Genomic DNA, 18,015 nt, shown 5'->3' with positions numbered 1-18,015 from the left:
CTCGGACACAAAATGTCTTTTAGTTTCTTTAGATGTTACTCACTGGACATGAATATGGGCATATGCAAAACAAATTGGATCAAGTACTGCTTCTGACACATGTTACCCACCCCGGCTGCCATCTTAGATCCGCCATATCAGATTTTACTTTCGGTTTTTCAAATGGAAATAGGTGCAAGTGTTACATCGGACATTTACATTTACATTCACTGGTGTAATGTATTTTACCGTAGCTTGTACCGTTTGGAAGGTATTACATGTTCATTCGCTTCAGGCACTTCGCGAATAGATATTGCAGATTAATAATTAGTTACGCTTACGTTTTTGATGTTGACAAATCAAAACAATTTCTAACTGGAAAACTCCTTGCAACATACGTGTCATAATCTTATTACATTTCCATGAGTGATTGTTATTACTTCCATGTTCCGTGTAAGGAAGTATTGTATTACGGTCAAAATGCCTAATGTACATCCAGATACGGCCAGATTTGGGTGAAGACCTACCATTTCCTTATTGACAACTGTGTGTCTGCATGTATATAAGTTCAGCAACGATAACTCACATAAAAAATTGCATATACACACCGGGCCCTGCACAACTTTCTATTTGGTTCAATATGAAGTGCTTGACATTTAATGGTATATACAAGCTACAATAAAATTCAGTACACCAATGAAATTCCGAGAAAAGTTTACATTAATTTGATGTATCATTTGCACCTATTGTCATTTGAAAACCGAAAGTTAAATCCAAGATGGCGGCCAAGGTGGGTAACATATGTCAGAGAAGGAGTACTTGGTTCAATTTGTTCTGCATATGCCCACATTCATGTCCAGTGACATCTAAAGAAACTAAAACCAACTTCGTGTCCGAGTGTTATAGTAGTGTATGATTGAATTCCGGATGTATGAAGGCCCATAAATATGCAAATTACCGGTATGGGCCGCTTAAATTAGTACAATACACATTCGGCCACTGAGAATTTTGTATTTGAATCAATGTTACACGAATCCCGAGTGGACACTTCGCGAATGCACCTTGTCAGTCTCCGTATAACTTGAAATCGGTTAACATTAGTTTTACAGGAAGAAAAAACGACATCATTTGGAACAACTTTCCAGTTTCGATCATCTGTATTTCCTCCTTCTTTATTCGGTGTAAGGACCTCAAACTTATTTTGTTGGACCTTGCTTATCGAAAGGTTTCTAAAACTGCCTTACTGCCCCCAAAATCTGAAATTCAGGGTGGGGTGGGGGCGGATGCACTCCAGCCCCATTGACGCCCCTATCTAGCGGCCGTCATATGAAACTATCCCACGGCCTTTAACGTGATTTTAGTTATATTTATTGCGGACTCTTGACTGCGAAAATATTACGTTTGGAAATAGAATTCATTTGCTGAACAAACCTAAACCTTATTGAAAATGGACTTGGATCCATAGTGCTCTGAACGCCTCAAATATTACTTTTCTTCAATGAAATATTGACTTAAAAAACAACCAATTACATAGGCTTTCAGAAAAATTCTAAAGTTAGCACAACATGAAGTGTGCTTCAAACTATCATTACTTTTCGAAAATGTATTATTTTAAGATAATTTTATTAGCATGAGTCTTCTAAAATAGTAATCAAATTTTTTGCAACTAAAAATCATACCCGCCTCCATGAAACGCGATCTTAGCCCTTAAGAGCATAATTAGGAAATTTTCAGAAGCAGTAACTCCGAAATGACTTGTTTTAAGGCTAAAGTAACCGCACACGCGTATTTCTGGTAAAGTTCTAGCCTTAAAACACGTAACATGACTCCAGTTGTATTTGAAATTTTTAATTCCAATCAAAGATGGCAGCCATGATGCTTGATAGCACTATCTGATGTGTCAGACCACCTAAAAGTTTCATCATTCTCCCTCAACCCGTTCTTAACGCACAAGGGTGGTAAGGACTTTTGTTTCACCATGCATATTGATAGATTGTGTGAAATCTCCACAGTAGGTAGATTTTAAAATCTACCTAAAAAGCTAATTACAACCAAGAAAGTACTTATGAGAATCACGGGCAAGAGGGTGTAATAAAAAGGGGTTGGGATATGAAATAAGTTGAGAATTACTAATCTATAGTATTGAAATATTCTGCACCCGGCACAGTGTTATTAATCAGGATAAAATAAATGAAAAGGTCGGTTGCAAGTAAAGAGAAAAAAGTCCTAACAAATAAGTTATTACATGATTTTGAAACATGTTAAAAATCGTGTTTCAAACTGTTCAAAATGTTTAAAACGTTTTTTCGTCTGTGTTTTAAAACATATTTAAAACATTTTGAACATCTTTTTCATGTTTTAAACACATGTTTTGCTCTTTTTTTAAATAAAACTATTTTTTCCAACCCTGATCTGGTGCCTAACTAATATAAAACAAAACCATGTACCAAATTGGTCGCCAGGTTGGAATTTTCGATCGCAAGGTCGCCATTGGTGACTGAATATTTCAGTTTGGCGATAGACATTTGCATAAATTATATCTTGCAGAAAAAAAAAGCTCTGTGATCTTGTTGCTGGATTTAGACTTGAGGTTTCGTGGCGTGCCTGTAATATATAGGAAATCAATATACAGGGTTTGTCCGGGAGGTAATAGGACTGATTTTATTCCGCCATGACTGTACTTCGGAGCGTGCGCACACCGACTGGATCCGGTAGAAGGCGTTCCTAGCTAACGAACGAGCGGCTGGTCAGTTGTCTTCGAGCACACGGAGAGTCAGGACAGGCTTTTCCCCCCGACGTGTTTCTGTGAGTGGTGCAAGCCGAAAATGCAGCGTTCGTTAGAGCAGAGGTACGCGATTAAATTCTGTGTTAAACTTGGTAAATCTGTGACAAAGACGTTTGATATGATCAAGCAGGCTTACCCAGATGATGCTTTAGCAAGAAGTGGTGTGTTTCGGTGGTACAAGGCCTTTTCGGAGGGCCGGGAAGAGGTCGCCGATGAAGACCGTGCTGGAAGACCTTCGACTTCGACAAACACCGACAATGTGACTCGTGTGCTCGAAGTTTTGAACTCAGACCGTCGACTAAGTATTCGTTTAATTGCCCAGATGTTAAATTTACCAGAAACTGTGGTTCATGAAATTGTGACGGAGCATTTGAACATGCGCAAGGTGTGCGCGAAGATTGTCCCAAAAGTGCTCACTGACGACCAGAAATTGCGGCTAGTGGAGTTGTGCCAAGAAAATTTAAACATGTGTGAAAGTGACCCCCAATTTTTGAATAACGTAATCACAGGTGACGAATCATGGATCTTTGAGTATGATCCCGAGATAAAGAGGCAATCTTCCGAGTGGCACACGCCGGCGTCTCCTCGCCCAGAAAAAGGGAAGAATGAGCAAATCCAAAGTGAAAACGATGGTCATTGTCTTTTTTGACATCAAAGGCATCGTCCACCATGAATTTGTTCCTCCTGGACAAACCGTCAACGCCAAGTTTTACCTGGAAGTGCTCAAGAGATTCAAACGAAGGGTCAATCGGGTCCGACCAGACATCGAAGCCTACTGGAAGCTGCATCACGACAACGCCCCGGCTCACACCGCCTTTCTTGTGAACAGCTACCTTACCAAGGCCGGCATCCCAACGCTTCCGCAGCCGCCCTACAGCCCAGATGTGGCTCCCCCGGACTTCTTTTTGTTTCCTCGCCTGAAACACCCGATGAAAGGCAAGCATTTTGAGACGATAGAGGGGATCCAAGCAGCTTGCACCGCGGCTCTCAAGGCTATTCCGGAGAATGACTTCCGTGATGCCTTCAATGCTTGGAAATCGCGCTGGCAGCGCTGCATCGACGCAAAAGGAGCCTATTTTGAAAGTTTTTAAAGAATTGTAACGATTGGCTCAATATTTTTTTTTAAATCGACTCAGTCCTATTACTTTCCGGACAAACCCTGTATAGAAGTCATTACATATGCCGGCATGAAAAGGTAAGAAATATGGCGTTTGAAGCGAATAACTGACAATGTACAGGGCCAAATGAACACATTCCCACACCCAAGATTATACTTCAGCCCCTTCCCCTTCCGTCAAACAAAATATATTCGTAGTCTTTGTGTTGTTGTAAAGGCGAACCTGTCCTTTGCTCTGTCGCTTTGTAAAGTATAGTGATCTTCAGGGCCCGGATCTTGTTGACAAGTCAACTTTTTTCTGTTACGCATAGGACAAGGCAAGTTCAAATAAAAACATTATCCATCAACTCTAGGTTCTAAAAATATAATTTTTTAGGGTCAACTTTTGGCCACTTTTTGCTGTTTTGAAATTTCAGGTCATTTTTTAATATTTTAAGGTAACTTTTAGGTCACTTATGGTCTTTTTATTTTTTTTTCTACATAAGGAAATCTTTAAATGAACACGGTGTACGGATGTGGAAAAGACGAAGTTGAATAATCTCTTTTCTTACTTCCTGACTATTGGAATGAAAAAACTGCATTATTAACAAGCTAAGGAAAGCTAAACTGTAGCTGGTTAACGAAAGGTGGGGGTTGGTAGGTGGCCAAACAGATAGTTTTGGGTTATTGACCACAAAGAATGTGATCACGTGAATAACTAAAAATGCATTAGAAGGCGTATAAGGGTTTTAAACAGGTTTTTATCTATTATTTTCATGTAGTCTAAACTTGCTAAGTTTTATTGTTTAAGTGTGCTTCCTAAAACTCGGGAGTGAATTGACGCTTTCAATACTTACAATGCCGTATAATGGACTGATCAATAGAAATAAATGATCAATGGACTGCAATTAACTGAAACAAAACTTTTTGAATATGAGTGAGAAATGTTAATTAAAAATCCAATGAATATTAAAAAATGTCAATGTTTAATGAAATAAGTTTGAGAAAACGTAAGTTTTAAGGTCAATTTTTGTGATTTTTACGGTCATTTTACAGGAATTTTAGTGTCATTTTATAGGTCACTTTTTAAATTTTTTTTAGGTCAACAAGATCCGGGCCCTGGTGATCTTTATTCTCTGGACAATGGGCTATCTGTGCACCATATTTCGATGATTTTCAGCCAGTAGTTACGGAGAAATAATATAAAACATACAAGGCAAGCCGAGCCGAGCCTATCGCCGGGCGAGCTCTGCCATCACATGTAGTGATCTTTATTCGTTAGATGATTGGGTATTTGCGCATCAAGTTTGGTTTAAATTTAGCTGGTAGTTAACGAAGAATAAAGTACTACATACCCACATACATAATTACAGTACATCTGGAGTAAAACTACAACATCCGGTCGGCTTACGACGGGGAGTAAAAAGAAAAGTCCTAACATCAGGATCACAAACAGAACATACTGTATGAAAGCGGAATCCACTTTCAACATCGCAACACTAATGGGAGGGGGCTTGAACCGGGTGATCCTCCCTGGCTACGCCACTTTCAGACATGACCTATAGCTTAAGGGGATGTCTTCCCATCATCAGAAGTTTCAGAATCTTCATAAGATAACATGTAAAATTTAATTCATAAATATCTTAGAAAATACTGCATTTAGGAACTTGTAATTTTGTACAAAGATGGTGATTTTGTTGCCAAAGAGTAATACAATTCGGATGACTGTCACAATTTTGCACCTAATTACTTGGATTAAGGCTGTGTCCAACACTCGAAATGCGTTGGGATTTCCCTATATAATAACATGGCATATTTCTTTCCAAAATATTATGAAAACTATTAATTTTATGCATTTCAAAATTCGTCCGAATGTTTGTTAGTAATATTGTATGTTCACTTTTACTTTTTCTTGCTAAGATAATATTAGAGCGCGCTAATTAAAAATTAATTTTCTTCCATATAAAAGCTGTTTAATATATGACCCCAGATTTTGCAACAACGCAGAACAGCAGATAGGAGGTTAAACAGGCTTTCATTCTCTGCCCCCCCCCCCGCTAGGTCACGTGCGTGAACTTTGGGTTGTTCCCGCAAATAAAAAAAGCGATGGAATGCAGATAAGAGGAAAGTCTGTTTTCTCTCTCTTCGTAGATCTTAAAGATTCCATTTATTCTAAAAGGTCTCCGTGAATAGTTAACTCTAGAGGCATATTGGAACTAACGACGTACGAAAGTTTCCGAAAATCTGTCTATGTTGCTTTCAAGTAAGGGAAGTGTTCATCCTATAAAAGTAGTTTCAAACTGTGTAGTGTAGAGTAAACTCGCTTATTTGTCGCATCAACTGACAAAAGTTTACAAAGAGATTAAAGAGGATTTACCCTGTTGTGATGTATAGGGAACTGCAAAATGGTTTAATATATGTGTAAGAAGAAAACGATCGGGAACTGCTTTTCGAGATATATATATATATATGGTATCGTTTTTGCGCTATGAAAATCAATATTGAAACCGGAAATAGCATTAAATTTCTACCAGTTCCGATTTTCAATAGAGAGATAGAGATGGAAAGGTATATTTTCTAGAGTTGTTGAATCAATCCCCTAAGACCCTCGTCGCTAGCTGTTATAGTTTTTGATTTATGGCCCATAAGTGGTCGATCTCTATCACTTCCGATTCATATAGAAGATTGACGGACAATATGGAACCTATTACTAGGACGCTAGATAGATTGCGGAAAGCTCTTCTCGATATCTCTTACCAGCAAGAATGATATCTATTTCGTTCAGATATTGTTCCCCTTGAGACGAGAAATAAGATTTTCTCGTATCGTCTCCTAAATTTAATAGGTTTCGTCTTGTCTCGATCCTCGAAGACTTCTTTCACTCTTGTCTCGAAATTTTATTGTTCCGTTTATGAAAAAAAAAGACCTAATTTTTTCCTTAATTTCATCTCGAAGTTATCACAACCGTTCCGCGTCACGATTCGTCCACAAACAGTGTGATATAACAGCATTTAAAGCATACTTATTATTGGAGTAAATTTTGTAATGACTTGCATCTTTTAAACGTAAATAAATGCTCTTCATTGCTTTCGTCCCATCACTTTACCACTTTGTAGTTTTTTCTTTTTTTAACATATGAATCATGCATTACTGAAACAGTGTTTAAGGTCCAAGACTTGGGTGAATTTGTGTTGCCCATAGGGCTTGAGAAATTTCTCGTCTCGAAAACGAGACGATAATTGTTGTGTTTCTTGCCTCGTCTCGAATTTAGAAAGGTGCTTCTCGTGTGGTTTTCGAGATTATAATCAAGACGAGACGAGAAATTTCTGGTCTAGTGGATACCACTACGTTTAAAATACACGTAAGATGAACTGGTGGATCTGAGCGGAGGTGCGTCTGTAGGGAGCAGATAAGTTAGCAACGGTGGGTCTGCGCGTAAACTAGAAATGTATCCAACCACTATGTGAACTAGAAATAAAATATACATTTCGAATTTCTAAAATTTAAATACATCTCGAATATCGATAAATATCCAATTTCTGTTTTTCTTACGCCATAGTAAAATATTTCCCAGTATAAACTGCCAAGACACATGTAGATATGTTAGTTTCAAATGCAAATTACTTGTACTAGTATCTTTGACACTTTCAAGAGGTCAATCCTTTAGGAGTTCGTTGAACAATACGACTACAGTTACTAGAATCTTACGTGTTTTTATTTCTGTGATAATTCAGGTTTGAACTTACTATAAAGTATTTTACTTATAATATTGTTTCAAATGTTATCAAAACCAGTGGCGTATTTAGGATCTTGTTTCGGAGGGGGAGGCTTGAGAAGCAGTAAGAAGCATGTGTATTGTACGTATAATGCGAAAAAATAATAATGAAATTATTTCGGAGGGGGGCCTTGAGTCCAATAGCCTCCTAAATGCGTCATTGAACAAAACATATTTGTTATAATTATTAAAGCATAAATGTAAATTGCCCATCATAATATTACTAAATGCTTAGATTCATTGCATTGTTCACATAAAGCAGTATCATGGTGATGGAGCAAACTTTTCAATGCTGTATCTCAGTTACATGAGCTACACGTTATCCGGCTGCATAAATAAGTTCTTAGTTTCTGAGTGAAAAGATTTTACCCGTAAATTTTCCAAAATAAAGTGGCGCCTCTTTCTTGTTCTGCACCTCTATCTAATTATATTGTAAGGAGAGTATGAACTGCGAAAATCTATTTTCAACGCAAGTGTTATATTAATAAGATGCGAAGTAACTATTTACCTATCTTTCTTTTCATCTTTTAAAAAATAATAAAATCATTTACTATGTTCTGCATTGTCATTTATTTATAATAATTATTATTTTCAAATTGTACTGTGAATATTTAAAATGTATATTTTAAACACTCTACACAGGAGATATCGCTGATGGAAGATTTGATACCACGAGATTTAAATGGCTAAGTTTTATCCCGCGAGGTTTTGGCCAAGCTAGATTTCGTCCGGCAAGATTTCGACTATGCGAGATTTTGGTCCGTGAGGTTTCCGCCAGGCGAGATTGTGGACCGCGAGAATTTGGTTGAGATGGTTCACCCGCAAATCATTAACAGATCAAGTATTAACTCTGTTGTGATGGATGGTCAACTACAAAATAGAAGTACACACGAATGTGGATATATGGATTAATATAGCTGTGCATATATTTTTATTGATTCCGTGCGATTTGTTATTATTCCAATTTGCTACAAGTTCATGTATCGGCCAAATTTGATTGAGAGTTTGATAAGATCCCTCAGTCGAAAATAGTAATTCCAGTTTGCGACCAACCGATAATTGGTTCTTTAAATGAATCAGGAGAATAGAAGTGATACACGTTGAAAGGTATTTTTCCCCAAAAATTATGAAGTGTTATGAACTACGTAGGGGAAACAAGGATAAACGTCTCTGTTCAAAAGTGACGTAATTGTAGTTTCCTACGGTGTAACGCAGTGGCGTAGGGAAGGGGGGCCCAGAGGGGCCGGGCCCTCCCACAGCGGTCCGACAATGTACTTTGGTACTTTGATGTTTGTAATTTTTTATATATTTTTATGTTTATATATTTTTTTGTTTGTAATTTTTCTATATGTACCTATAATAGCACTTGCCTCCCCCAAACACACATCCTGGCTACGCTACTGGTGTAACGTAACGTTGGTCAGGAAACTAACTCAAAATACTATACAATACACGCACACATATTACACAGACACACACACATCTTTCTATGTATCTATCTGTCTGTCTGTCTCTTTCTCTTTCTCTCTCTCTCTCTCTCTCTCTCTCTCTATATATATATATATATATATATATATATTACAAGTTTTCTATATATATATAATTCTGTAAACCATGTTTTCAGTCAAAATCAAGTAAAAAAATATTTCACTTGCTTATCCTTGGAATACCAATATCGGCTTCAAATGATCTAGACCCTCACAAATATTGTAATATTGTATATTGTATATTACTGTTACGCACACGCCTAAAATGACATGATTTGTTCTTTCATCTTCCCAGATATTTATTTTATAGTTTTATGTTTTCAAGTTACTTCCGTACTTTAGAAATCAAAATATTGATGATAATGCTTTGCGTTTCCTCTGACGTATCTCCTTTTTTCACCGCGCAAGAATCAAGATTTAGGATCGAAAATGGTTGAAACATGAAAATAGGGAAAGTGCATCCTGTTTGACAAGATTCATTATAAAGTACAAGTAAATGATGTGAAGGCAGATAAGATTCTCTCATTTCTGACAGCAGCCAGTCTTGCCTCTCGCAACTCTTTCTTCCGACCATATAATCAGGTTTCAACTAACATAACTTCGAAGATATGCATTCTCCACATTATTAGATGAACGATCTTATCTCATTTCGTAACTTGTTTCCCTCCCCTACCAGCTTTTTGAAGATCAGTGAGGAACAATGGTGTGAATGGATCAGGAGAGCGTGTTTATTTCTTCACCTCAACAAGCAGGAAATAAAACCCTGCTGATTCTCCAATCTCTGCATTTGTGTATATATTTCCAGCGTTGTCTCATTTACTTGTAAAAAGTAATATTAATGAACTATAAGAACTAGTTTAAAAATAAAAAAAGTGAACATGTAGTATTGGGGTAGGTTAACATCTGGAGAAAGTTTGAACTGCATAAGACAAATAGTTTTCATAATATTTTGGAAAGAAGTTCACCATGTTATTGTATAGAGACTGATGATCTCAGCTCAAAACGTTAGACATGGCCTTAATTGTAATGCATTCTTCCGTATTGAGTTACTGCAGCTAAAGAGTCAAAAGATCATAAATTACTACGGATGACATTCTTTGAAGAACAAATGCTGAGGAGGGATGTATTATGACAATTTGAAAGTGAAACCCGTGTCTACCCCTCCAGTTTCATAATCATTTACTCCTTGAGCAGTCTCCCTTCCCACTTCCCTACTGAGTTCTCACAACTTTACGACGGCAACTATCTGAATTTGCTTTTTCGGCGGAAGTTTGTGTGATTCACGTGTCAACAAAAGATAATGATCTTTGAAACCTCAGTATGGAATGTCTTTCCAATTGCTTTTCTACATCTTTTGTTGCTTGAAACGGATGGATTCTCCTTCGAAGCAGTAGCTTTAATCTCTTCCACTCACAATTGTACAACCAAAAAAAGTCTAAATGTTTCTTATATATTTGCCTATTTCTTTTGTTTTCTGGAAGGATAGATTTCTTTTCATTTTATAATATTTATGACAAAAACACACAGTACGATGTTTCTGTGGTTAGAACGGATTTGTGCAGGGATGGCAAAAATCAAGTTTTCGTTGTAAGTTTTTTTTTTTAATAACTAGAGTTCGGTTTACCATATCTCCATTGTATATTTACTATATTCGCGTGTGTCCGTGTGTGACAGAAAATAAATAAATAAAGTAGTTCATGGATCATCAACAAATTTGGTAAAAATACAAAGAGTCAAGCATTAGGAATTGAGTTTGTTATTAAAATAGTCTTCTCAAACCGAAAGTGGTTTAAATAAACCATTTTCGGTTTGATCATTGATCATCTTAGATCGAAAAACGTAATACGTATTAAGATCCGGGTTTCTGTTTCGTAAGAACATATTTAATCTCTATTATGAACTCTCTACTAAAACCGGAAGTGGTTCATTCAACTATAATTTCTCGTTTCAATAAATATTGGTCTACATAACATAGAGCAAGAGCGGTAAAAGATAGATGAAAGCAGTTTTCTCCAATCGAATAGCTCTCAAGTGTCTCAAAAGTACAGTGGCGCAGTCAGGGGGGCTCACCCGGCTCAAGCTCCCCCATTAGTGTTGTAATGTTGAAAGTGGATTCTGCTTACATTAAGTATGTTGCATTTGTAATGTTAGAACTTTTCTTTTTAGTTTCCTTAGTAAGCATAAGGGAGCTTGTAGTTTTAGTCCAGATGTAATTATGTATGTGCGTATGTAGTACTTTATTCCTCTTTAACTACCAGCTAAATTTAAACCAAATTTGATGCACAAGTGCCCAATCATCTAAGGAATAAAGATCACTACATGTGATGGCCGAGCTTCGTCGGCGACAGGCTCGGCTCGGCTTGCCTTGTATGTCCTATTTTATTTCTCCGTAATTACTGGCCGAATATCATCGAAATTTGGTGCGCAGATAGCCTATTGTTCAAAGAATAAACATCTTTATACTTGGTGGCCGACTCGGTAAAGGACAGGCTCGGTTCGGCTCTCTTTGTATGTGGTACCTTATTTTTCGGTAACTATTGGTCAGATTTAAATCAAATTTGGTGGCCAAGTATCGCTTAAGGAATGAAGATCATTATATATTATGTCTGGGCTCGGTCAGCGACAGCCTCGGCTCGACTTGCCTTGTACGTTGTATCTTGTCTTTCGGTAACTACTGGCCGAATATAATCGAAATTTGGTCGACAGGTAACCCATCAGCCAAAGAATAAGGACCGGTACACTTGGTGGCCGACTCGGCCAAGGACAGGCTCGGCTTTGCTTGTATATGGTACTTTATTCCTAAGTAAATACTGGCCGGATCTGAAGGAAATTTGCTAGACAAGTAGCTCATCATCTAAGAATAAATATCACTTTATTTGTTGGCCAAGTCTGGCCATATACAGACTCGGCTCGGCTGGGATCGGCAACAGAGGCAGTGTTCCACAGCTACGCACACAAGGAGCTTCCGAGTTCGAGCTTGCGACCACTAGCTGTATTCTCTTAGTGATAATTTATCACAAAGAAAAACAACGATTAGTCATGTCTTTAAAAAATCCTGGAAGCTCTGGATTTTACCCTACATAAAATTTCAACAAATTATTATATACAGTATCCTTCATCTTTTCAATCTCTTTTCTTTGGCATTATTAATTTACTAACTTCGATAGCAAATGGAGCGCATTAAACAAAAAATGTTTGTTAAAATTAAATATATACCGGTAGTACTTTTACATTACTGAGCTCCAGCTTAGAAGAATTGTTTGTGTGCGCTACTTTGATGTGAGGGGTTCATTACTCCCTGCCGTAGCACTAAAATTATTCAGTGTTAATTTAATATCATGAGGCAATTGGGATTCTATCTGAAGCCGAAGCCGGGAAGCCAAAAATAATGGCGTTTGGGCTGTGAGTGGTTAGCCACGCATCACCGAGTAGATAGAGCACCATCTGGCCGGCCAGATATCTTTGTGGGCTGTGGCGAAAGGAAATTTAATAGAACTTCCCTTTACTTCTAAGCAAATTTAATCATTTTCTCTATACCGTGCAACTAAAGGAAATTGAAAATAATATTACTCTAGCCAGCCACATGGTGCACATAAGTACCAATGATAGTGGTCAGGCTTAATTTAGGGCCTAGGCTCCAACCTAGGAAAGAATATTTTGCTCCCTCTCCCCCACCTTGTATATTATAAAATAAATAGATCCATTGTACTAAGAATTTTCTGCGTGGGCGTTTCTGTATTACATATAATACACTATTGTCTTTTAGTGATCTTGCAAAAACGAGCATTCAAAGTGAAATTTTCTGTAGTCGCCACTAAATGCAGAATTCATTGTGACAACAATGTGATCATTACAATTTACAACACAAGAACTACCAATATATTTTGTTTGATGAAAGGGGGAAGAGGTGAATTATAGTCTTGGGTGTGAGAATGTGTTCATTTGGCCCTGTACATGGCCAGTTATTCGCTTCGAATGCTATATTTCTGACCTTTTCAGGCCGGTATATGTAATGATTTGTTGGGACGAAACCTAAAGTCTGAATCCAGCAACATCATAGAGTTTTATTTACACACACACACACATACATATACATATATATATATATATATATATATATATATATATATATATATATATATATATATCCCGGATCCAGAATTGTCTGAGGGGGGTGCACCTATAACTACCAAAAGAACCAATCATACTGAAACTCTTCAAAGGGACATGTGACAATATTCTTTACCCCTGACAACACTGATGCATAGAACGAAGGAAAATATTTTAAACAGGGAGAAAAATGTCCTCTCCTCTTGCCTTATGTTTTCTTACTTACTTGACAAAAGTTATATTATTTTGCTTGGTGAATCCTTTTCCTACAACCTTCAGAAAATCAACTCAAACTATTGCTTTTGCAAAACTCTGCTTTCTTTTAAGCCCTAAACGGAAACATGATGGCAAAAAGTTTCGGAATGTGTTGCTATTTTCACTGCTCGCTTCTCATTTTAGATAGCGAATATTTACAACGAAAGGGGGGAGTGCACCTTTGCAGCCCCTAAATCCGGCCCTATATATATATAATAATGATAGATATATACAGTGGCGGATCCAGGATATGAACAAGGGAGGGGCTAAACCATAGCTTGCAGCTTTATCCAGTGTAAAGCAGAATTGAAGCCCATTTTAACCAGTGTATACCTGAGCGTCAAGGAGGGACTATAGTTCCTATAGCCTTCCCTCGGATCTGCACCTGTATATAAGGGCTCCGATTTCTCTGTAAAATGGGGGCCCATTTAGATGGAGAAGTCATATATGAAGATTTTAAAACAAATTGCATTCAAATTATTCCAAATATTATATATTCTTAAATACAATAAGGGGGCCCATATGTGCTTTGGGGGGGGGCCGAGTCACCTTGGTTCCCCAGGATCGGCGCCCATGTCTGTATATATATATATGAAATGCTTGTGTGCGAGCGCCCCCTTGATGAGTTTCTCGCTACGCAACTGCATGAATACTTTTCATGTCCTCTATTGATCTTCAATTGAAACCGAAAGTCGTAGAAATGAACCACTTCCGGTTTCAATAGTCATATCAATAGAACAGGAATTGCAACAGTAAGAAGCAGTTTTCTTCATTCTATTCAGCGTTCTAAATATAGCTGCCATCTTCTGTCTTAGGCCTCTATTCAAACCGGAAGAGGTCGAAAATCAGAAACTTCCTGTTTTAACGTTGAGAGTTATAGAAGAAATCTATAGTAGATAACAAGAAGCTGTTTTCTGCAATCAGTTAAGGGTCCCAAAAATATAGATTTCGTCTGTATTCTAATCTCTCTACTAAAATCGGAAGTGGTAGAAATCCTTTTGGGGTTTCAACATTAATTGTGAAAATAAAAATATTGCACTATAGAAACCTACTTTGTTTTATGAACTTTTTTTTTACTTTGTTGAGTAGCCCTACAAATTCGCAACACTTAATATTCAGAACGTCACTGTTGGGCAGCATCCGTACCTGGCGATTATGCAACCACACACAACGGACAAGAAGGTGTCCGCCATTTTGTATTTGACCCAGATATCGACTTAATACAAACGAATTGTTGATACCTGTTAAAAATTCTATCAATTCATATCCATTTAGACCAATTTTCATTTGGCAGATTATCCGGACTCCCTACGTTACTTTGGGGAATTCCTTGCGCGTGCATGGCAGGATTACGAAACATGTAAAATTCAATACAGCAGGTGTGACTTCTTCAGTGATTTTTTTACCCGCCCTCTTTACGTTGGATAGTTTCCGAACTATTGTCGTCCGAAAATCATTTTCCCACGCTTTCGGCACCTTGTAGATCTGAAATTATGTCCGATAGCCGAAAGTTCAAGAGAACTTTTTTATTTGTCTCAGTGGCAGGAGTCACCTCCCAAGAGTTGTAACACTTATTTTGCAACACCCGATATATATATATATATATATATATATATATATATATATATATATATATATATATATATATATATATATATATATTTGAGAAAAGAAAAATTACAAAGAAAAAAGTTAAGTAGTAACGAAAACGTAAACCCCTGCTTCCATTTGTCACATTTCGTACCCCATCGCCAAACGCCCATCTTTGATGCATTAGGTAATAATTATTTAAAATATAGTACTTAAAATATTTCCAAAGAGTATGTGTTAAGGCATGTATTGCCAAACTTCCTTCTAAGAATTCTTTCCAACATTCTTCGGACGTAAAATGTTTTTCATCTATGTGTGTTAACATGTTTGTTACCAAATATGATTCTTAATAAACCTGTTACAGCAGTTTTCGCACACAAATGCTTACATCCCAGTGTGTATTAATATTTGAGCTGGAAAAGTCCCCTTGCACAGTCTTTGTGCGAATAACATTCCTCTCTAGTATGTATCACCATGTGCGCTACCATAATTCCTCTTTGCCAAAATCGCTTTCACATTCTAGGTACGTTAAAGATTTTTACCTGTATGTGTTATAAGTGATTTCCCAAACTTCCTTGCCGCCTAAGTTTCACCCACATTCATGGCAGGTAAAATGTTTGTCGCCTCAATGTATTAGTATGTGTTTTCCCAAATTCGAATTTTCGAAAAACCTCTTTCTACAATATTCACATACAACTGTTTGTGCCCAGCATGAGTTAACATGTGTGATTCTAAGGTTTCTTTCAAAGAAACTTTTTCTACAGTCTTGGCGTGTAAAATGTCTCTGGCCAGTATGAACTAACATGTGCGTACCAAATCTTCCCTTCTTTGAAATCTCTTTCCACACACTTCGCATATAAAAAATATCTCAGCTGTGTCTTAGGACGTGAGTTGTCATATATGATTTTGTTTTAAACCTCTTCCCACAATTGCCGCAAAGAAACGGCTTATCATCAGTATGTGTTAACGTGTGTAGTACTAATGTTGATTTTTGTGAAAATTTCTTTCCACATTCATGGCATGTAAAATTTCTTTCCCCAGTATGTATTAACATGTGTGCCGCCAAATGATGTTTTAGCCTAAATCCCTTCCCACATTCTCCGCAAGTAAAGGCTTTGGGACCCGAATGTATTAACACGTGTGTTGCTAAATGTGATCTTTGCGTAAACCACACTCCACAATGTTCGCACACAAGCAACTTCTTGTCAGTATGTGATGACATATGTGCTTCTAAAATTGATTTTTTATTGCATTTCTTTCCACAGTTTTGGCACTTGAAACGTGTTTCATCTCTATGACTTAACATGTGTCTTGTCAAATCTGAACTTCGAATAAATTCCTTCTTACATTCTTGGCAAATAAAAGGTTTTTCACCTGTATGCGTTAGAACATGTCTTCTCAAATCTGATCTTTCCATATATCTCTTTCCACAATGCTCACACAAAAACGGTTTCTCCCCAGTATGTCTTAACAAGTGTGCTTCTAAATTTGATTTGCGATTAAATTTCTTTCCACAGTGTTGGCATTTAAATTGTTTGTCATCAGTATGCATTAACATGTGTGTTGCCAATTGTGCTCTTTGAATAAATCTTTTCCGACATTCTTGGCAGGTAAAAGGTTGCTTATTCTTATGTTTTATCATGTTACTTGCCAAACGTGATCGCTTAAGTCCTTTGGGACGCTCTTCGGTAAGGTGAGGTTTCTCATTTGGAAATAAAATTATTTCCGTTCGTGCCGTATGTGTATTCTCTTTTCTGGAAAGAATATATATACAAAACTTATACGTTTTTAAATAAACAAGATAAAAACGAAACAAATCATATTGAACAAAACAATGCATATCTTTGCATTTTAAACACGGTAAATATGTAGGGAAAGAAGCACTGTAGTTTATTTGTCTTTTCTACGAAGTTACATGAGTAATAAATTACGTTAGTTCCACTGAAATGAGGATGCTACGAGTAAGAGAACGAATTTATATTGTGTGCAAAAATGGAGCAAGAATTCAGGAGCAAGTTATTAGCGGGATAAAATTTACAGGGTTTTCTAAGAAAGCGTACGCTTTTTTCGCTCGGGAGATATGGGTTCTGTTACCGGCCAGAACTTCTGTGCTTCGGATCCCACGGTAAGCTGCAGTTCAATTTTCTATGATCTTCCTGTTGAACGGGCTGCAAAATCTTAATCCAATGCAATCTAGTAGAATTTGGCATCTAAAACACTTACTAAAATCCAGTGAAAAAGTGTCAATGGCTAAGATTTTAAAAAATGAAGAGAGCAAGCTGGGATATTTTCGTTAACATAAAAGATAAAGATATAAAATTCATCTACAGGATGATTCTTTATAGGGTTTTCAACTTCAATCATTTAAAATTCTTTATTGGAACCACATACACACTTGGTTTATATATAATTATACAGCAAAACACTACAAGTTTGACTCACGTAGTGAGTACTTGCGGAGATGACCACATGCGGCGCCACAATTCAGTCCTTGAAAATGGAGACTCACTGGTGCGGTAAGAGCTAAGTGCGTGTTTTGGATTGAAGAAACAAAGACACCAACGAGTGTACAGTGGAAGTTTCGCACACAATACGGCAAGGAACTCTGGAGCAGAGCAACAGTGTACAAATGGCACCAGACATTTATTGAAACAGGTTGTTCTGTGCAACACACAAAGGCTCCAAAGCGTTCATCCGTGATGGACGATGTGGTGGAAGCAGTTATCGAGAATTTGGTCCGCAGTCCTCGAAAATCAACACGACGTGCATCACAAGAAACTAGTATCCCTCAGACCGCTGTTTCGGGTGTATTGCGTAGACGTTTGTGCATGAAGCCAGACAAACTGTCCTTGGTTCAAGCACTGAGTGAAGCGGATAATATTACCCGACATGAATTCTTTGTTACCATGTTTTGAATCGCATTATAACTTCCTCTCAT

At 37.3% G+C, this 18,015-nt stretch overlaps 1 protein-coding gene across 6 annotated transcripts in view; it reads right to left on the bottom strand.

Moving 5' to 3' along the window:
• LOC145665034 (uncharacterized) overlaps window positions 1-18,015 on the bottom strand; it is a 487,711-nt gene that overhangs the window by 412,809 nt on the left and 56,887 nt on the right. The window contains exon 4 of one of the 6 annotated variants that reach the window (XM_081732268.1): window positions 15,197-16,831. The exons of the other annotated variants lie outside the window; for them this stretch is intronic. Within the exon in view, the coding sequence (XP_081588394.1) occupies window positions 15,946-16,831 (886 nt within the window). The 3' untranslated portion in view covers window positions 15,197-15,945. Of the gene's footprint in view, window positions 1-15,196; window positions 16,832-18,015 lie in introns of those variants that run through there. 6 annotated transcript variants of the gene reach the window in all.

The sequence above is a fragment of the Thermobia domestica genome, chromosome 11, assembly GCF_964235325.1.
Source record: "Thermobia domestica chromosome 11, izTheDome1.hap1.1, whole genome shotgun sequence".
NCBI lineage: Eukaryota > Metazoa > Arthropoda > Insecta > Zygentoma > Lepismatidae > Thermobia > Thermobia domestica.
Note: the sequence above shows the minus strand (reverse complement) of the source record. Positions and strands in the feature narration are given on the sequence as shown.